Below are 22,256 nucleotides of genomic sequence, written 5' to 3'. Positions count from 1 at the left end.
AGAAACGTCCTCCCTATCTCGTCCTCTCTATGGTCTGAGGGATGGCCGTTCTTCAGTTCCCTCCTCCCCCTCTTGTCACTCCGAGGGTTGGGCGTTGGGGATTGAGAGCCGATTCCCGGCTGGCGAGCCCGCCCAGCTACAGTTAGCCGGAGGACGCTGCCTTCTTGCTGGGGAGAGAGGAAAAGCAGAAGCGCGAAGCGGAGGCGCTGCCTCCCACCCCTTGAGATCATGCCCTACGCCACAGCCAAAGTAGCCACACGGCTGAGCCAAGGAATCACCGCCAAAAGGGCAGCCGTGGCACTGTTGCTGGCAGCATATGGGGCCAAGAAGTTGTACCCCATCCTGCGGAGACAGTGGGCTGCCTCGGTCCTCCAGGTGAATCCAGAGACCACCAGCCCCAGAGAGTCAACAGCAAAGTGGGGGGAACTGGAGGTGGGCGCTGCATCACCCCCTGGTGTGAACAAGGTGTTTTTTCTCCGTCTCCTGCGACTCCTGAGGTTGTTGTTCCCAGGGCCACTGTGCCGGCAGACAGGACTCTTGGCCTTGCATTCAGCTGCCCTTGCTAGCCGCACCTTCCTCTCGGTTTATGTGGCCCAGCTGGATGGACGCTTGGCCCGCTCCATTGTCCGTAAGAACCCACGGGACTTTGCATGGCAGCTTCTTCAGTGGCTCCTCATTGCCCTGCCAGCCACTTTTGTCAACAGTGCCATTCGGTACCTGGAAGGACAACTGAGCCTGGCCTTCCGTGGACGCTTAGTGGACCATGCCTATCAGCTCTACTTTGAGGGTCAGACCTACTACCGGGTCAGCAACATGGATGGACGGTTGCGTAACCCAGACCAGTCGCTCACCGAAGATTTGGTGGCCTTCGCTAATTCCGTGGCCCATCTCTACTCAAACTTGACCAAGCCTGTCCTTGATCTCATTGTGACTTCCTATACCTTGGTCAGTTCAGCTAGATCAAAGGGGGCCGACACAGCCTGGCCCTCACTTATTGCTGGTTTGGTAGTATGCATCACTGCCAAGGTGCTACGTGCCTGTTCACCAAAGTTTGGCCAACTGGTGGCTGAGGAAGCACGCCAGAAAGGAGAGCTGCGCTACATGCATTCTCGGGTGGTGGCCAATTCGGAAGAGATTGCCTTCTATGGTGGGCATAAGGTAAAGTAGGAGGCAGAATGCCAATATTCTTTAGTAGAAAAAGATGATTATCTTTTTAGAAAGAGGAAGTCTGTGGGCTATTTTGACTCTTCTGATTCTAAATGAGGAATGACAACAGTCTAATTAGAAAAGTAGAGAGAAAATACTGTTTTTTTTTATTTTCTGCATTAGTAATTTACCACGAACACCTGTAAGAACTATGCCAAAAGTCCCTGCAGCTAACTCTGTTTCAATTCTGCCTTAGGTGAAATGAAGCTGCCCCAAAACATATTTAGACCAGCACCCTTGTTTACTTCCTTCCTTTGTTGTCTCCTTGAATATGTCCTGAGGCACATCTAGGGCTCTAACCTTGATTATAATCTATAATCTGTCCTTGTTGCTAACTTCAGTCATTTTCAATTTCCTGCAAAAATCTTTCTTAGTTTCTGTTGATTCTAACTAATTCAAACAGTTGAAGTAGCCTGAAGGCCTTCTAACTTTGGCACCGGCTTGTCTTTTAATGTTTCCTACATTCCCAGGCAGAGGAGTGAACTGAAGGGCAGTAAATGTGTATGGTGTGGGGAATTTCTGATTCCCAAATATAGAAATAAGACATACCAGCAAGGAATATCGGTATAAATCAAAGCTCCTGTTGATAAAGGATGGAGAAAGAAAGGATGTTTTAACACCAGGAAAGAGAATTTGATACTAATAATCATAACTTTCATTCCAAGACCAAACATCTCTTTCTGTAGTAGCTTCTCTCCATAATTAAGAGTCACTTAAAGTCATATTTACACAAAAATCACAAGCAAATGGGAACGAATGTTTTCTTCCCCTTTTCAAGGTTCACCTCGAATTAAAAAAAAAAAGAATCAACATGCAACAGTTGTTTTTTAAAGCAAGGGCTCAATAATATCCCATGACCAGCATTAGACATAATAACATTTGTTATGTGATGTCTGTGTTGTATCCACTATTGGATTTTGTAGTGGGCCTAGGGAAGTTTAGAGGATTCTTAGAGGCATGTATTTATTCCGTAGTTAGCCATCAGTTAATCTTTGCAGTTTGTGTTACCTGTTTGCATATAAAAGCTACAGTAGAAGGACTGTAGTTCAGAGTGCATGTAGGCATATACCACAGAGCTAACCTAATGATTCCTTTATGCTGTACCTGATGTGGATGAGGAAATGTCAATTAAACTACATTAGGATTCATGGAATTCTGATCTAAAGGCTATAGACTCTGAGAGATTAATAAGGCCTGAAGAAGGTGTAGGACAGTTGAGAGAAGACAAATATTAGATAAGAAAATGTATATATGAATTAGAAAAGATAAGAAAATGGAAAAAAGGGCTGCAATTTTATATTCTTAGCTAAAATTGGGATGGGGAGAGTTCCACGAACTCAACTGCAAGGAAGAGATTTTTAGAACTTTGCTGTAGAGCAACTAAAGTTAGAATTGTTCTCCTTCATTTTCATCTGTTTATATGGGCTATGTGATTAAGGCTATGAGTTCTAGTGTCACCTTAGGCATGGAGTGACTTTGAGCTAATCACTCTCTCAGCCCAACTCACCTCACAAGGTGATTGCGGTGGGGAAAATAGGAGGAGGGAAGTATATTAGATACTCTTAAATTGTTTAAAAATAATAAAGGTGGGATAGGATATTAATAAGTAATTTAACCCTTCTGCAGAGTGAGAGGGACAATCTGGTGCAGTTCATTCATTGAGATATACTGATGACAGACAGCAAACCTCTTTCTTTTGTTTTTATCCATCCCTGTTCTTTCACAACAGCTTAGCTGAAGAAACAGAAACTCATGTACGATACTTTCCTTGGAATAGAGGTAGTGGTGCTTTTTTTTTTTTAAATACTGTTTAAAATTGTTTCGAGTGACAGAAGGAGAATTAAAACCTGAAGCATCTCTATTCTGTTGTGTTTGAGTTTATTGCAAATTATAACTAAGATGTTAGGGATTGGTTCATTGCTCTGTTATCATGTTATCACATCATTGCACTAAACCACAAGTTGGAATTAACCCATAGTGCTGTCTACATGATAGACAACAAGAGGATGATTAAATCTGCTACTTATTTTTTAAAATCTTTTTAATATATCCTGTTTCGACTTCTTTAAAGACAGGCTGCTGATCTAAGTTCTAATAGGTGATTTTTTTTCCTGCCGTAGAAATAAAGAGTAAAACTTCAGTGTATATAAATATACTGCAGAAGGCACTGACTGTAGCGGGTAATAATTTGGCTGTAACTTCTCATATTTGTAGAAATAATAACAAACCAGATTATTTATCTGGGGTTCTCTGACTTTTAGGTTTATTTGCTCTGCACCTAATTTGCGTATTATAGTAATTCATGGTATTTTTCATCTTGGTTTATTCAATAAACTGCAATTGCCTAAATCAAACAACATTCAACGTTATAAATTCTGATTACAGACCATTATGTCTAGATTCACACAATATACTAACCCATTGTGATTTTGTTTTGATTTTAGTTTCATATGATTTGTGAACCCAGCCTATAAGAACAGGTGTCTCCCTCAATCTAATTTTCTAATTCATTTGGCTCTTATTCTTCTCTCTGATCCAGGAATACGTCAGTTAGTCTACGTGCCTCTTTGGTACATTTACATTGTTAAAATAAAAACTATACAGAGTTGCCTTTATCTTTGTGGTTCTAAACCTCAAGCCATTTTGTATCCTCCTGCTACTCTTTTTAGGTGGAGCTGTCCCTTCTGCGGCATTGTTATCATCAGCTGGCCTCTAAAATCAATGTGCTGCTTTTGGAAAGACTCTGGTATGTGATGCTGGAACAGTTCCTTATGAAGTACGTGTGGAGTGCTGCTGGGCTGGTCATGGTGGCTGTACCGATCATCACTGCTACTGGCTACTCTGAAACAGGTGAGGATTGGAGAAAGAAGCAAAAAACACTGCTCTTCTGTGAGCAACATAGCCCAAAATGGACATTTAAGCTCACATGTTAACAGGCAGGAGTTGGAAGAGGATCAATATGGAATCATTAGGATGCTTTCAAGATGATGGCTGAAACACTACTTGCTAATTTACTGGAAAACTTAGTGAGGGCAGAATAGCTCAGGGCAATTTCTCATTGACTCAAATCTACAGGTCTCATATAAGCCATTTCCACACCAGTGATTGGTGGTGTTACCCAACCATTCCTCTGTCAGTATATCATGATGACAATGGCTGGGTGATGTAGAGATATGGATTTATAGTGGCCACAAGTGCCTGTAGCATCGTGTCAGTACCTCCTTAAAGCTAACATGCTTTCCCCCCCCCCCTATGATTGCAGGGCAACAGCTGCATGATCCCAAGTAAAGACATACTAGTTTAAAGGAATTGCTATGTGCACTGACACATGCACTCCAATTCACCCTTTCCCTCTCAGATCCAGATATCTGGAATCGCTAGTATAGAAATAGTCACAGGAAAATGCAACCAAGCACAGAAAGATGCACTTACGCTAGTGGAAAACTGAACAGATAGGAGACAACTGCAACAGCCAGTGGTGTTATTGTGCAACACTTGAGAGCAAAAGCAGGTTGTCTGAACACCGAAGTCTTTAAACTATCACAATCTTTTCAAGGTTGGAATAAATATTTCGCAGCTACCCAATATTTGGCCTGGGAGCGTATTTATCTATGCTTGCTTGTTTTCACCTGTCACCTTGTTCTTGGTGCTGTTCCACAGCAAGCACTTGCTCAGAATTCCAATTTGACAGGTCGTGGAAAGGAAGAAGTAACTCCAAAAGAAGTGGGCAGCAAGACTCCAGGCGACCACTACATGGCAGCAGAGAGTTCTTTGTATATGTATCTCTCTCCTTAATTTTTCAGCTGTAATTGGGTAGCCATTGTAAAGGAGCAAGAGGAAAAACAGGAAGGAGTGTTGGGATAAGGGAGTCAAGCTTTCCCCGTCAGCTGGTTCTTCACTAATTCTCAAATACCTTGTTTTTTCATTAAAAGCCTAAAATCATTCATTCTTCCCCTGTTGATGGTTCCCTCTAGCAGGTTTTTTTTTCAGTAAGGCCAAAGAATTTGAAATAACACAATAAGTTTTGTAAATAAAAATGATGACAGTTCACAAAGATTACTAGGTACAAATAGACATACACATTATTTCTATAGCAAGGAAGGTAAAGCAGGAATGGTTAAATTGATTATTTAAAAAGGAAAACTTGTTCGTATTTGGATATCACTTCTGGAACCTCTGCTTGTGAAGAAAAAAAAAAGAAACTTTGATCTTGGTTTTTTGTTGATTAGAAAGATTTGGTGCTGTTGAAATGGCTAGTTATATATTAATATGTAAAAGCAAAAAGTTGAGGCTGGAGTGTATTTATCTTGTACTGTAGTAGGAAGAGTTAGAAGTCAATGCCAACTTTTTTTTCTTTTTCTCTTCCCCCTTATATTTCACACCCCCTTTTCCCTGTTCCCTTTCCCTCCCTTGATTTCCTATTTTCTTTACTACTTTTTGTATTTTATGTAATAAAATACAAAATGATAAATGCAGTTTGTATAAATGCAATTACCTCTTCATGGAGACCATGTACAGGTAGTCCTTGTATTAGACCCAAAATGGAGCCTGCACAGTATAGTTGGAGTCAGGAGGGTTGCTCTTCCTGATGCATTTGTTAAATGAACACACATTAAACCAACACACAGGTTGTTAAGTGGAGCAAGGATGGGGAAGAGCCTGGTGTGTGTGTGGGGGGGTGTTCAGGCACAAGTCCACCTGCTTCAGATTGCCCAAGGCCTCCCCCCCCCCCCCCCACACCCATGCTCTGCTTCCTTGGGGATCCCACCCAGCTGCTTGGGCTTCTTCCTCACATCTTGTCACCTATCGTTCACTTACCTTTTGAAGATCTTCAGAGCTCAGGAGATCTGGATAAGGAAAAAGTATATAGGCCATACCATTCCTGGGCCACATGACACAATCCCACAAGCAGACATCTGCAGTGGATATACAACTTCAGGATTGGGTCATAAGTAGCTTTTAGAGGGGGGTCTGTCATAACTTTGAAGGGTGACCAATCTTAAGTCAAGGACTATCAATATTAACTTCCTTCGTGTTGTAATTTTTTCACCTGCTAGTTGTCCCAAATACAAATACAAGGAAAATGATTAAACTATGTAAAACAGTTTTAAATCCAGTGCAAGATATCTTTGAAGGATTAAGGGAAACCTAAAGAATGAACAGTTGTCTTCTTCATGAAGCTTTATTACAGAACATTTTAAGGCAACATTTGGACTATTACTTATTTGGACTATTCATAGTTTTGTGGAGGAATGCCTTTTTTTGTTCTGGCCCCCATCACAGGAGGGCTCTCATGCTGGCATTTTCAACAGGTGCCAGACTTCAGCATGAATAAGCGACCTCGGATCAGTCAGTGGAGAAGTTGAGATAAGTGTTCCAGCTTTTCCTCCCTATCACAGTTTTCTTCCACCAGATTCAGAGGCGGTGAAACAAGCTGCACTGGAAATGAACGAGCAAGAATTGGTAAGCTTGAGGACTGAGGCTTTTACCACAGCACGAAGTCTCTTGTCTGCAGGAGCTGATGCCACAGAGAGGGTCATCTCTTCCTACAAAGAGGTACAGATGCTCAGTTGCCTGGGGATGAATTGGGTCAGTCTGATCCTCAGATGAAGGATGTAAATAAGGATGTAAAGCCTCTATCTCTTTATAATCTCCTCAGATACAATTCTAAAAGGCACATACTCCCTAAAGCATGACCTGCATTCAGGCAGGGCTTCAGTCTTGCACGTTCTGAGAGGCAGAAAGGCCTTGTATCAGCTATCAGTTGCTTCTTAATATCCTTGAAATGGGAATTTTTAGTAGTTTCTAGGAGCCATACCTATGACCTTGCACTGCTAATATTTCAAAAGAATAGTTTTCGTCTGTTACCAGCTAGACAAACACACTGAATCCTACCATCCTTTATGTTCCTCTCTTCAGAATAGTATAGTAAATATAATATTCATTTCTGATTAGGCATTCACAGGATCTGGGTAGATCTCTCTCACCTTCTCTATGGCTATCAGACCAGGTTGCACAAATCTAGATGGTCATTGGGTGACAGTAAAGAGATACAGAAACCTATCCTTGCTACCATCTAGTGGTTGTCTGAATTTTCAGCCAGGATCTAACAATCAGGCCAACATTGGCCATGTTCATACGTTATGCTAGCACCAAAGCCTATGCACATCATTGGGGCTTAATGTCACACCATCTGTCAGGTTTATCAATCATATTGATGTAATCCCTATTTTACCTCCTTTCAAAATAACTCTGATGTGATGCTTGTTTTGTAAACGAAATTTAATTTCACAGAGAACAAGTTTGGTATAGTGGTGAAGGTGCTGGCCTAGAAACCAGGAGACTCTATATTCTAGGCCTCCCTTACTTATGAAAGCTGGTTGGATAACTTTGGGCCAGGCACTCTTTCTGAGCCCAACCCACTTCATAGAATAATTGTGGAGAAAATAGGAGACAGAAATATTAAATACGGTTGCTGCCTGACCAAAACATATTCTTTGCAGTTTGGTCCTCATTCATTCGAGATATATAAAATTCAAAACACGTCTTTCATATGGGTCACTCATTCGGCCCATATTCATTCAATACCCATTAATCTTGGCCTTATTTTTTCTTGTTTTGCAATATACACTCCTAAAGTACCCATTTCTGCTGTATTCCTGCTGTATTTGATTGATTGACTGATTGATTGCATGTATATCCCTCTCCTCCTGAAGCTTAAATAGTTTACATGAGGATCTTTCCTAATTTCACCTCATAAAAACTGCTGAAGACTTAAAGAGAAACTAACCAAAATGAATCAGTGAGCTGCATAGGTGACTTGGACGGACTTGGGCTTTAAGTCTAGAACCATAACCAGTATATTGGGTTTCTATTGTACACCTCCCAAGACCCTAGAAAAATCTGACATCAAAATTGCTTTTGTATTGGTGTGGCTTACAAATGTAACAAGAAAAATAAAAGGTTGAGATGTTCATGGAAGAGGAAGTTTTCCAGTTGAATTGCTGTTGGGAGAGGTAGATTGAATATTTTAAATACAAAAACAGAATGTAAATGAAAGGTAGTTGCATCAATTGAATAATTTAGTAATCCCAGTAGTAAATATGAGGCACTACTTTGTGGGTTCAGGGAGATACTGGTTACACCCATTTGCCTTCTGCTTGCTACAGTCCTAATTGTCAGTTTGATTATATCTTATGGATACCTTTTGCAAATACGAACTGTATGATTTCATATGTCTCCAGTGCAGTAAGAGTACTTGAGACATACGATAAATGCATTGAACATTATTCTGGCCTGTTGTGAACAGAGAAACAGGCTTGAGAAAACAACCATCGGTGAATGGCCACTACCTTAACCCCTGGCAAAAGGTTTAATAATTGATATGCGGGTTCCCATTCCAGATGTAAATGAATTGCCGTTGTGTCTTTCTTCTCTAGGCGACTGAACTAGCAGGCTACACTGCTCGTGTGTATGAGATGTTCCAGGTATTTGAGGATGTGAAATGCTGCAACTTCCGACGCCCTGGAGAGCTTGATGAAGGCCAGGCTCAGGCGGGGACAGTTATGAAACATGGTATGCGTGTCGAGGGCTCACTCCAGATCCAAGGTATGTCTATCCCTGCAGCTGATTTTACAACTGCATCCTGCTAGATGAAGATTTAGTTCCAGCAACTGACAAGGATCTAATTAAGACTGTAGCCTTGGACACTCAAGTTTAATTAAGTATTTTGTTTATTGGTAAAAGAAGATATCATGGCTGCCACTCCTGTTTTGTGGCTGTAGCTGCAGACGCCCAGAAAGCAGACATCTTCTAAGTAAATAGGCACAAGCTCAGTCTATGCTGTGGATTTACTGAAAGCATTTATACCCTGAGTGACTCCTAGCAAAGCTTACATAAGAATAGAAACAGTCAATCCCTGCCCTCAGCCTGTCAGTCTATAAATATATGACACAGGAGGAAAATAAATAGGACACACCCACTCTTAATAAGTCACCATTCCTGTAGCGTCAAGTTGTAATGGGAATGGGATGTTCCAGAAGGCCTAGAAGGCCTTCATCTCCAGAAGACATGGTTTTGTTGCTCTCTTCCCAGTAGATCTTATAAGGGGTGTGTGTGCGTGTGTGTAAGGCCTCAGCAACAGAGAGGAGAAATGCTGGCTTGTCTCACACATGACAGGGAAATGAAAATGTGGCTTATTGGATGTTGGTTTGGTTTATTGCCTGAATCCTGCCACTGTGGTTTGAAAACCATAGTTAGGATTACTGTAATCTAATCAATTGGGGTTTGTTCAGGAAACCAGTTAAATAAACTGTATCTTAACACAACATATAAAACACATTTATGGCCTGATACTTTTCCGTACAATTCTAAATTGTCTTAAAGGAAACAAAATAAGTTTCCCCTGGGGATTTTTTTTTTTTTTTTGGCCTCACATTTCCTGAATGTTTAGGCTGGCTGTGGGCCATGTAAAGTTCCAACAGTCTATTTTTTACTTCCAAGGGCAGTTGGTGGAATCCAGAGATACTCATATAATTTAAGCATAATATCTGCGAAAGAATCGAATGATTTTTCTTAATCTGGCTCTCTCCAGATATCTGGGACTCTTTTCTCCAAATAGCTCTGAGCCTCTGACCATACTGTATGGAAGCAATGGATGTTGTAGTCTACCTTGTCTAGAACAGGGGTCCCCAACCCTTGGTCCGTGGACCGGCACCATTGCCCGGCATGCTAAAAACCAGTCATTGCAAACAAGTGAAGTCCCACCCATGGGATGCAGGCAACACACGAAACCACAACCCCTGTGGTCCATGGAAAAACCTCTCTCCGTGGAACCGGTCCTTGGTGTGCAAAAGGTCTAGAGAGGGAAACAACTTAGGGAAGACTGCAGTAGTTTCTTCCCAGTTTTACATGCCCTTCTCTGATGTCAGCCAAGGTTGGAGAACTTGAGATGGTCATATCATAGCTCCAAACATTAGAAGGCCCTTAGAATTGTTCTTGGTAGTGTGCCATATACTTTAACCTTCCAAAAGCAATCCCTGCACTTTAAAAAAATAGTACACATTTGGTTTTGATCATTATTCCTTTTGTTTTTAAAACAACACAGATAGGAATTAATTTCTAATGTTTTATTTATTTGATATTTTGTTTTAAATCAACAAAAACTTAAAATCAATCAGCAAGATGGTTTTCATAATTTAAAAAAAAAGCTTACGCAGGAAAAGCTTGAATGTTTTGCCTTTACATTCTGATGGTTGTATAGGATGTCCAGTTATGTGGTCATAGATAAACTGAGATAATAAACCTCGGGCATGGGTTTACTAGGCCTTGCTACCAACTTGTCAGAACTGTCTTGTGTTGATTAGCCCATATTATTTGATTTTCTCTAGAGTCTGTGCCAAACAAAAAAGAAACGAGATGTACTCCCCAGTTTAGGCAAAAATTAGCAGAGGTTGTGAGGAACATCCTGCAAAGAGAGATTAGAAATAGATTGGGAAATAACTTTACCAGATCATAATCTGATGACTGGCTATTCTCTCCACGGTACCCACTTAATAAACTGTAAAGCCTCAACAGCAGCCATGAATGTGCCCACACCAAGCTGTAAAATCTCAGAAAGAGCCTGTGGCCTCAGGTTCCACCTATGTGAAGTGAGTCACAGAGAAAAAGAAATAATTGACAAAGGGTTGTTGTTGTTTTTCTTTCTTTCTACGGAGAAAGTCAGCATCCCTTGCAGTGAAATGCTTCTTTCATTGTGAATATAAGACTCTTGTCTTTTCTTTTGCTTATAGGACATGTGATTGATGTTGATCATGGGATTGTCTGTGAAAACATCCCCATCATCACTCCCACCGGGGATGTGGTAGTCACCAGCCTCAATATCCGAGTAAGTGGTCAAGGCATCAGTATAGGGCAAATTGACTTTGTAGAGCCTGATGAGCTACAATGCCAAACAGCTTGACTAATGGAAAGAGAATCTGGAAATTGTAGTTTGGCCACTTTGGAAGTCCACGGGGAGGTGGTCTGAGTGAGTAATAGGAAGACTGGGACTGGGATAGCAGCACTGATGAAAGTTGAGATGTTATATTTTCTAATCTAACTGCATCAATGTGGGAAGCAATTTAAGATTACTTTCATCGAGTAAGGCCTTATGCAGATATTATTTTAATAGGCTCCTGCTATTCAGGAATTGGTAGGTGGCAATGCTGAGAATCTTCCCCTCGGAAGTCTGTAAGTCAGCTTGTGATCAAAGGCATAGGAGCAGACCTTTTATTTTTATGCTTAGTTTATGTAGTAGTCCTATTGGCAAACATGTTAACTCTGCCTATGTTTTGCTGGCCATTGTCTCTCTGTATATTCCTGGACAAAGTCCTGACATGGAATGGAGACAGGGTGTCAGGAGGCAACTGCAGGCATTCTGTTGGCTAAAATTCGGAGAATGGGAGATCAAGCAGCAGCAGCAAAGGAGTACAGAAGGGGAAAGGCTAGGCTAGGGAGTCTGGCCTGTTTCAGGGTCAGGTAGGATGACTTATGTGTTGAGGGGTCATGTGTGTTTTGATGGAACTGATAGGTAACATCTGGTCTTTATGATTTTGCAAGAAGACTGGGAATGCAACAGGAGCTTGAGACCAGATTAAGAAGAGAGGTAGTGAGCTGATGGGGCTGAGACAGAGATTGCTATTAGAGCACCAAATGGATAAAGTAAATTGCCAGGACAAATACAATTTCTGTTGTAAACGTTGTTGGATATTGGGGGAGGCGGGGAGCTTGGATCCTGAGAAACAATTACAGCTGCCAAGAATTGGGGGGCGGGGGGATGAGGAGAGACTATTATTCCTATCGTTGTTGTTAGTCACATAGTCAGGCAAATGTTCAAGCTGGATTTGGCATTTTTATCCATCTATCAAGAGTTATCCAAGGACCTGGGATAGGCAGATGTTGTTTTCATAGGTATCATTGCAGGATGTATGCTGTTCGAAGTAAAAGCTGCCTTTGGCAGTTGACTGATGATGATTTTATCAAGGCTAGTGATATTCAAGTGTTGCTCCAGATGTTTTGGGATATTGTTGTTATTATATTTTTATTCTTCCTTTTTCATATTTTGCTCTGTGCTTCTCCCTTGCAGGTAGATGAAGGCATGCACCTCCTGATCACTGGGCCAAATGGCTGTGGGAAGAGTTCCCTTTTCCGGATCTTGGGTGGGCTTTGGCCAACTTACAATGGCACCCTCTACAAACCACCTCCTCATCGAATGTTTTACATTCCACAGAGGTACAGTGGCTAGTATGGCAGGGGAAGGTGGGGAACTGGGGACCAAATAATAGAGAGGTTGGCCCTCTTGGAATGAGTCTGGTTGAGTGAGGAATGGAATACAAACAGGAAAACTCTGGATTCCAGAGATCTGAACTTCAGTTGCCTCAAGGTTCTGATCTCTTTTTCGTATCAGAGAAAGAGAACTGGTGCACCGAAGAATGCCCTAGTTTGAATCTCTGCCCTGTTGTGAGATTTCTAGATAACTTCATGCAAACTACTATTGCAGCATTCTGTAGCTTTCCAGTTTGATTAAGTACCAGATTTCACCATCCCAGGATGGCTATTGTGTATGCCAGTTGGCAGGGATGAGAACACAGCTGAAGGCCACCAAACTGAGGAAGGTTTCCCTCAGCTTCTGCCGTCATGTGCATGCCTCACTTGCTCGTCTGACACAGGGACGCAGCCTCCTTTAAAGGGCTATCAACACCCTAACTGTGGAGAGTTTCAGCTGCTCTTCAAACGCCAATTAGTGTGTTTTGTTTACTTGGCATTTCACTGTAGACCATACATGTCTGTGGGCAGCCTGAGAGACCAGGTGATTTACCCAGATACGGCCAAGGACATGGGATGGAAAGGACATACCGATTCTGACCTGGAACGGATCCTGGACATCGTCAACCTCAATTATATTGTACAGCGTGAAGGAGGTGGGTAGCCCCCTGGCATGGATAGAGAAGGTGGCAATCAAACACCTTGACTTCTTTTACTGAGAACAAATGTATCCTGTGCCTCGTTTGCCTTTATTTTACCTGCAGCAGGCAGGGAATTGGGTAGGTGGAGAAACTCGGCATACAGAATAAGTAACAGTAGAGCTTCTCTAATTATTTTTCAATCAGGTTGGGAAGCTATCAACGATTGGAAGGATGTACTTTCAGGTGGTGAGAAACAGAGAATGGGGATGGCCCGGATGTTCTATCACAGGTTAGTGCCTAGAACTGCATTTCCAATTGTACTTTACACCAGGGGATGCCAAAAACCACAGCGTGCCAGAAATTGGGCCATGTAAACAAGTGAAGGGATGGGGTACATGGGATGCCAGCAGCACTTGAAACCACACCCCCTCTGGTCTGTGGAAAAACCTGTCTCCACTGAACCGGTTGCTGGTGTCCAAAAGGTTTGGGGCCACTGCTTTACACCACTCCCTGGTGATGCTGGATTAAGTCACACAAAGAGCTTCCAAAAATGTGGGTTGGGGAGAAGTGGTCAGGATCAATTCCAAATGGATCGGTTGATTTGATCAAACACTAATCACAGAAGATTTCCAACGCTTAACAATATAGACGTAAAAACAAAATAAAACTCTTAAACAGCAGCCACCACAATAATAACAATAATAGCATAATCCAAGCCAGGAGTGGCCACTTCCCTTATTTCCTGAATTGTCTTTGGAATAATTTCAACGTAAGTGGTATTTAGAAAGCAGTCAAGCCTGTCAAAGAGCAAGATTGTTCCAGAGGGCAGGTGCCCTTTATGTTTCCAGGTCTCTGCTTCCTTCCTTTCCCATGAGGTGGTTACTGGGTAATTGCTGTAATTCCAGTAGAAAGACGAGAATAAAGGAAAGGAAGGGGGCAGCATAGTACAGGAGTGACAGATGGGGTCCTGGATTGGTGAAACAGGCATTTGGGATCGCTGACTTGGGCCCTCCTTTCCTTGCCCCAGGCCAAAGTATGCTCTCCTGGATGAATGCACCAGTGCCGTCAGTATTGATGTAGAAGGCAAGATCTTCCAAGCAGCAAAGGATGCAGGAATAGCGTTGCTGTCTATCACACACCGACCTTCATTATGGTATGTCTTGTTCTTCGCCTGGGATATTATGATGCTTTATACCAGGGGTGTCAATCTCAATTTCATTGAAGGCCACATCAGGGTTGTGTTTGACCTTGGAGGGCTGGTGTGGGTGTGGCCAGGGTGGGCGTGGCCAGCTTGACATCACTCATGTCAGGGGCACCTGTAGTGGGCCAAGTGCTCTGCCAGCGAAAACAGGCTCCCAATCTCCGTTTTTGGTTGGGATGGCCTCCTGCAACCCTCTGCCAGTGAAAATGGAGCTCGGGAGGGCTGCATATGGGCAGAAGGTTGCAGGAGGCCGTCCCAACCAAAAACGGAGATTGGGAGCCTGTTTTCGCTGGCCGAGGCACTGCAGGCTGGTCCTTCACTGTTTCCAGGGTGGCCCTGTTTCTAAGTACCCCCGCAGGACGGATCTGGCCCACGAGCCTTAGGTTTGACACCCCTGCTTTATACCTTCCTTCCCTTGCTTAAATATCTGTGTTTTTTGTTTTTATTGGAATAGATATATCACACTTGTAGCACATATTCCCAGAGGTTCCTGATTAGGTCCTCCAAAACACCGAGGCCTCTTGTGGTATTAATCTCTAAAGTATCACAGGATTCTGTTGTTTTGCATTTACTGTAGCATCGAGTTTCTATGAATTACATTCCATTTCATTGGGATAATAAAAAAAAGGAATGATAAAAGCAGTCGAAAGACAATCAAAATTTGGGGAAGGAAACAACATTAAGAGGTCTAATGAAATGTGGTGGGTGCAGATGCTGACAATTACAGTACCTATAAAAAGTGGCTTCATGAAACCATTTTGGTCTTGACAGCAGTCATCCCTACTGCCAAGTGAACTGAAACTTACTGATTGGATTCAGATAACTTGCAAAGCCATTAGGTGACTCACGTGTTTCTACTAAATGAACCCACTCATTGTGGTTTGTAAGATGGTTGCAGTTTAGTAGGATCTGTGAATCAAGCTGTATTATAATAAAAGTGTTCATATCTATTTAATCCATGAGAAATAGTGTTGTGTTTCAGTGAAGTTATAGGCAGTCCTTCTTTAGCAACTGCAGTTAGAATAGTGATGAAAAAATAAGTTTACGGCCGGTCCACACATTTGCGACCTTCCTGTAAAACAAAGGAAAACTGAAGTAAGATTATAAGCAGGGTTGAGTTGCCAATCCTAATTGTGGTTGCTAAACAAGGATTACCTGTACATTTGTTCACTCACTTTTGGATTAATACATTGTGTAAACCATAATTATGATTTATTGTTGTTCTAATCCAGTCACTAATGGTCTTTAGTAAAGCATGAATAAATAAGGATGTAATGTATGGAATGAGCTATATACAGTATGGTAGAGCCTCAGTTCACACATTCTTTTAGAACACTGTGTTACACCACAGGTTTTCAAAATTATTCACAATTGGCTAAATTCATATTTCATGCTAAGCCACTCAGTATATCAGGAGTGACATTGTAAAATCAGTAAACTATAAGTTCTTTACAGGATCTCCACTAGGTTCTTTCTCCTCTTATAAGGAGAAATCTTTCCTCCTTTGCAACTGTCTACAAATGCTAGGAATTGTACTGTAATGTAGTGACAGCCTTTTTAGCTGGAAATCAAGGTTTACAAACCACAGTGGACAGATTCACACGGCATGCTGGGACAAAAGCAAGCAGCGTCTTATGCCTTAGCACATGGGTGTCAAACTCATGGTGTCGTGTTACTGTCACGTGACATTTCACAATGTTTTTCCCATTCACGGAGCTGGGCTGGGCGTGGCCTGCGTGTGACGCACCTTGCCCACAGGCCACCAGTTTGACACCCCTGCTTTAGCATGATGTGCAGACCAGTCCCATTTCTTTATCTGTTGCTCGACATCCCTTGTGGAACCCTCTGCGTCCTTTGTCTCCATGCAGAGTTGTTGGGAAAGTAAAGAAGTTGGAGAATTCTTACTAGGTCCTTTCCCTGAAATCCGCCCATATAATCCTGCCTGAGAATACGCCTCATCTATTGCTGTTTTTTTATGTGTGTGTCATTGATTTGATTAACAAAGGGAAGGCATTTCAAAAGAATTCCCATGTTATTACTTGTGCTTTCACTCATCCCTGGGATATGTCTGGCAACCCTCCATGATAGCACCAGGGCAGGCATACAATTCTTCCAGGAAGCCTGTACCAACCCAGTGCTTTCCCTGACTGCAAATTCTTTCCTCGTATTACTGTATAAATCCCTTTTTACCAAGTACTCACCTATTCATAGCCACAAGACTCAGATGGGAAGGTCACCAAAGTGTGCCTAGAAGCCCGGAAGCAGAATTTGCCCCTATTTTGTTAGCCAGGAGCTGGTTCCTTTTTCCTAAAGCAGGGACAAAAAAGGAATTTTTTCATAGGACCTTCTTCCCTAGGAATCCTGGGCCTTTAAGGAGTTTTGTGCCAGGAAAAGAGGCACTTGCTGAACTCATTCTTTCAGTTCACGCTGCAAAAAGGGACATTGGATCTATGTATTGAATCTGGCAAGCCTCAAGCCAATCCACTTTCCAAGCTTCATCCTTCCTCTCCCCCACCAGCCCCCAGATATACTCCCTCCCTCCCTCCTTCTCTCTCTCTCTCTCTCTCTCTCTGTCATGTCCCTGACTGCTCTTCCAAGCAGGGAGTCATGTCCTCAGCAGGAAATTGTGTGGGCAGGAGCAACATGGTCTCATCCCTGGAGACTGAGAGTGGTTTTGTTTCTGACTCCCCTCCCAGGAGACAGCTTAGTGGAAAATACCCTCCCCCAAACCCCTCCTACACAGAGGACATTTGTCTAGAGGAATGAGGAACAGTAGCAGAGCCAGTGTGGGCGAGGTTGACCTTGAGCAAGGAGAAAGATGGCAGGCTGAATGCAGAAGTTGTATCCTGGAAGGGTCTCTCAATAGCTTCCATCCTTATTTTCAGGAAGTACCATACCCACCTCCTCCAGTTTGACGGGGAGGGTGGCTGGCGGTTTGAGAAGCTGGACCCTGAAGCCCGTCTCACCCTGCGGGAGGAGAAGCAGCGCCTGGAGCAGCAGCTGGCTGGGGTCCCTGAAATGCAGCAACGTCTCAGTGAACTCTGTCAAATATTAGGTGAAGATGCACCCTCTCCAGTGGGATAGGTTGGTGATTTTGGGTGCCTTCCAATCTCCCTTCCTGCTGGCTTGAGGAGAAGGATCCTAACTGCGACACTCTCGGCTCAGGAGCTGCACAAGATGGCCAGTTTTTGTCCCAGCCACCCAAGAAGCAATTGAGGATACCCTGCAAGGGGGGGGGGCATTACTTATTTCTGGCACCCATTAATTTATTCTTCTGCTTCAGTTTAGGGCTGGAGTAAGAAAGGGGTTGCCCCACACTGCCAATATCTCTGAAGCCAGCCTTTTCAATCCCCACACACATGGTGCCTCAATACCCCTAGATAGTACAAGTTCTTCACTAGTGGGAATTGCGCTGCTCCACTGCCAGTCTTGAGCCTCTGTACCCACAGACTTTTTGGAGTAACATCTCAGCTGCTGCCACCTCACCAACACAGTAACTTCAGCCAAACCAATCACAGCCTTTCTTCGCAGAAACATAGAGCACAAGTGAAAACTGTGAAAGGAGCTCTTGCCAGCCTCTTTCTTTGCACAGCTAGGCTGCAACATTTGGCTCCACTGGCAGATTTCTGGTACCCAAATTGAGGGATGTCTGCTCCTTCCTTAAAAACAGCCCTGGAGCAAAGCAGAAAGTTACGAAATTTGCATTCTGTTAGGCTGGTTATGTTCTATGAAATGCACATATTTTTCAGGCACTTACCCATTGTCTCATTAAGAAACTCTTTGTGATAGAAGGCAAGTTGCCTAAGGAGGTCCTGGATCCATGAGGCCCGTCTTCTGAAGCTACCTTGGAGTTATGTGTCTCTTGTTCAGAGCATGCTCAGATGGTGCCAGGATTCACCATCTGGTACTCTTATCGATGATTCAAACTGTGTTGCCGACAGCACATCCTTGTAACCTCTGGGATCTCCCCACTGCATTCAAAGGATGCTCAGTAAACACAGACATGGGAAAGTCTTCCGGAAACAGGAAGAAAACTGCTGTTTGGGATTTACTTTAATGTTGTGATCTTGCAGGATCAGATTTTGCAGCTTAGACTATCCAGCCGTTCCCAAGGCTTTGTCTACATGCCTTCTGATATGCAGAAGGCCTTCACTATGGGGAGGAAATGACCCTTAATTGAGGGAGCTGTATCTCAGTATCACTCGCCGATGGAATTGGGTCTGTCAGATTGGAATTTCCTAGAGAGACCACAACAGAATTTCCTAGAAATATTTCTATTGTAAGTACTCATTTGATTTAGACTTCTCCGACATTCTCATTTTCTGTAGACCATGAGAGGCTACATGGGTTCCCAATTCATGTATCCCAAGCAGGATACATAAAGGCGTATTTATTTGCAAACTGTAGAGCTTTGCCAATTTATTTGCATTGGAATAAGATCCTAGCCAGTCTTGATTGAGGATAGAGCATACTGTAGCTCCTGTCTCAGCTACTGTGTGCATATTATTTTATCCTGTCACTTTAACTTGTAAGATTTGTAGAGGGACTACACTAGATAGGAAAAGAATAAGTGGGTCCCCTTTTATGAGATCTACATTAGATTATTATTCTTACTATTGTTATGGTATTGTTGGTCTTCCTCCCCCCCCCAAAAAAACCCCCAAAATCATGAGGGTGGTGAGAATTCCTATTGTCATGGTTTAAAGTACTGATATCAACTTTCTCCCTATGAAATAAAAGACCAACAAACTATTATTAATGTTAGCACCTAACCCACCCAACAGTTCCTTTTAGTGGGAACTTCATTAAACCTGATATCAATCTTACAGACTGCCCTGGCCCACAATTCCTTTGTTTTCCAGAATTTTGAGCCACTTGGATCCCACTCATAACATCCTCCCATGTATCCACCTTTGGTTGAATCTGCCTGTGCGGAGTAATGAGGCGCTTTGTGGGATAAAAAAAAACTGGACAGGTTTCGATATTTGCAAGCGGCAGTATTCTTTAAAAAAAAACAACCTCCCTCACTTCTCCCTCATAATTAAATGAAACAAAAAAACAGCACAATGAGGAAAAAAGCTTGAAGAACCTTTTCTCCCACACCTGCCCCTTGAGGAAATGTTGTGATTGCTCAAAAGCCCAGCTTCTATCTCCACCATCCATGCCTGTTGTTTGAAGTAAGACTGCTTACTTCGCCACATTCAGCTGAATGACCCGATGCAACCTTTTAGTTCCGCCTTTCTATCTTGTAGAAACAAGAAAGTCACGATCCCACAGTTGCTGCTTCCTGCAGGTCAAAAGAGAGACTCTTAACAGTGCCGTGCTGCTCTCTGTCAGCTCCTTTACTCCCACAATAACTTGTGGTATTTGCTACCACTGACCCTTCTTTGTTTACGACCCTATCGTTATATTTTCCAGCTACAGACGCATCAAGCCCAGCTGTCCCAATCTCACCAGTAAAGTCCAAGACATTCATAGGGAGGTTTTGGTTAGCATCAAACTACTTGTCTCGTGCCCTCTAGAACAGATCTTTAATTCAGATTGTACTAAGCCAAAATGGGATGGGTTAATTTGTGATATAGTGCAATATTGTGATTTGTAAAAAAAAAAAATATGGTTCTCGGCTTGGCATGAATTCATCCAGCTTTCTTAATCAACAAAACATAGTTTTGAATGAGAGTGTAGAATGATGTGTGAAACCTGTCAGTATGTACGTATATAAGAGCAGATTGGATATTGGAGGGAGGTTCCAGATGTTGAGAAGCTTGATGAAGGAAATTCAATGTCTTCTTTTCCCTCCTCTCCTTTATTGTATTGTGTAAGTGAGTCGTTTTATTTACTGTGTGTCCACATTTTGTAAAGTGCTTTGAGATAGCATTATCAGATTCTATTATGGGCCATTTTATAAGCCTGGTATGTTCTATCTACTCTTCTAGAAAGCAAGGAAGCAGAACTGTTTTATTGCTTATGGGGAGGGGGAGAGAACAGCAAAAGCCAAAGAGTGTGTGCCACATTGAGATTGCGTGTCTGTCAAATGTAAAATTCTCACTGCAGCACATAGCTATTTCCATCTATTAGCTTTGATGTCAAAATCATGCAAACTATGCAACAAATATTTTCTTGGTAGTTTTGGACAGGCAGGACTACCCACACCAGTCTTTCTTCTGTCCTCACAGTGCCTTTTATGCTGGCAAAGCCAGGTTTGTTCAGATGATGTTAATAAATATGATGAAACACAAACAATTGTCCGTGTGATTCTGGGTTCATTACCATATGTCAGAAATGGGAATCGGAAAATATCAGGCTCCGAAAGTTTGAAAGAACCCCAGAGTATTATAACATATGATCCTGCCCTCACTCACTACAATAGTCAGTTTGGTGTAGTGGTTAAGATCCTGGCCTAAAAACCAAGAGACTGTGAGTGCCAGACTGTGAGTGCCATGAATGCCAGCTGGGTGACTTTGGGTCAGTCTCTTTAAGCCTAACTCATCTCACAAAGTTGTTGCTGTTGTTTAGAAAATAGGGAGAGGAAGGAGTATTAGGTGTGTTCCCAGTCTTAAGTTACGTATAAATTTTAATAGAGGCAGGATAAAAATAAAATAATAGGAATAGATGCAATCCCAAAACAACTGGAGCACCATCTGAACATCTTCATCATTGACAAAACCATCACTGGTCAATTGCAAAAGGCACCTTTACCTGGAACAACTTTCATCCTGAGATGTAACCTTTAACACCATCAAACAACAACATCTGCCTATCCCGGGTCCTTTGCAAGGATTCAATAGGTGGGTAAAAATGCCAAACCCAGTCTAGACATCTGGCTGACTGTGTGACAAACCACAATAGTAATTCTGCCTACCTAAAGTCCGACCTAGATGAGCAAGATGAAATCATAAATTCATCAATTGAGTCTGCAGGAGGTTATTCCACCCACCTTTCCCTGAAAAGGACCTGTCAGAATCTGCAGAGACAATCAAGGTAAGACAATTTGCTCTTATTACAGCATAAACATGAAGGTGAGCTCTTATCATGGTTGCCATGGAGGCAACAAGTTCCCGAGGCCTTCCAGAGCTCACCCTCTGGGCCATGGACTCCCAGAGAGAATTGTTCCAGCAAACCCTTTCTAATTACTTAATCTACCTGGAACAGGCAAATTGTGATCAACAAAACATGTATCTTATACAGCCAAATTTTCCAGGCAAATTTGAGTCACTTTTCAGCCACTTTTAGTTCCACCATCTGCTGCTAAGGAATGTTTTGCTTCGTCCCTAATGAATTTGGTAATTATTTTATACTCAAAACCTATAAAAAATAAAATCCAAGTTACAAGTTTAGCACGTGGGTCCAGCATGGCAGATTTGAGTAATTTAAATGATACTGCATTGTGTTATGGTATGGCAGGACATTCCACCGTTATCAATCGGGAGAACAGCCTTCTCATCAGTTCCTGCAGGAGCAATGAGGAGCAACCAATAACTTGACATACTGGTTTTCTTTTTTTCTTCCATAATAGAAGAGATGAGTGCCAAAATATTTTCAAAAAATCTGCCACCCCCATACCACTGGTTCCTCTGATCATTTTCCTTTTGTAAACTCTTATTTTTCCATCAATATTTTGAAGATTCCAGAAACACACCTTTCTTCATCCTTTGCTGGAAAACCCAGCCCACCCACCCCCACCCAATCCCTCAGTATTGTTGCTCATCCCTATAGCTATTTAAAAACTATAGAAAAATTGTTCAGAAATAACTACTGTTAGCAAAAGATAAATATTTGAGATAAGTAAGAAAATATTCAAATCTGTCTGGCTTATCCAAGTCAAGGGTTCCTTTCAATTTTTTTTAAAATTACCTTTACTAAGTTCTACCACCATCCTCAGAAAAGATTTCTTCTTAGAATGT

General features: G+C 42.3%; 1 protein-coding gene across 1 annotated transcript; it reads left to right on the top strand.

The window, feature by feature from the left end:
- The first annotated feature begins 69 nt into the window (after window positions 1–69).
- Window positions 70–20,595, top strand: ABCD1 (ATP binding cassette subfamily D member 1). The gene is made up of 10 exons (XM_081953092.1): window positions 70–1,158; window positions 3,876–4,056; window positions 6,620–6,762; window positions 8,646–8,814; window positions 10,998–11,092; window positions 12,332–12,477; window positions 13,021–13,166; window positions 13,356–13,440; window positions 14,179–14,304; window positions 17,238–20,595. The coding sequence occupies exons 1-10, from the start codon at window positions 229–231 to the stop codon at window positions 17,434–17,436; spliced, it is 2,220 nt and encodes a 739-aa protein (XP_081809218.1). The 5' UTR covers window positions 70–228; the 3' UTR covers window positions 17,437–20,595.
- The last annotated feature ends 1,661 nt before the right edge of the window (window positions 20,596–22,256 follow it).

This window comes from Natrix helvetica (assembly GCF_964273705.1).
Source record: "Natrix helvetica genome assembly, chromosome: 1".
In the NCBI taxonomy this organism is placed as follows: domain Eukaryota; kingdom Metazoa; phylum Chordata; class Lepidosauria; order Squamata; family Natricidae; genus Natrix; species Natrix helvetica.
Note: the sequence above shows the minus strand (reverse complement) of the source record. Positions and strands in the feature narration are given on the sequence as shown.

Bases quoted from the DNA above. Each gene is read 5' to 3' on its own strand.
- ABCD1 (XM_081953092.1), top strand. From the start codon at position 229: ATGCCCTACGCCACAGCCAAAGTAGCCACACGGCTGAGCCAAGGAATC. The intron at 4,057-6,619 runs GTGAGGATTGGA...TTCTTCCACCAG, and splicing joins TACTGGCTACTCTGAAACAG to ATTCAGAGGCGGTGAAACAA. The intron at 11,093-12,331 runs GTAAGTGGTCAA...TCTCCCTTGCAG, and splicing joins TCACCAGCCTCAATATCCGA to GTAGATGAAGGCATGCACCT.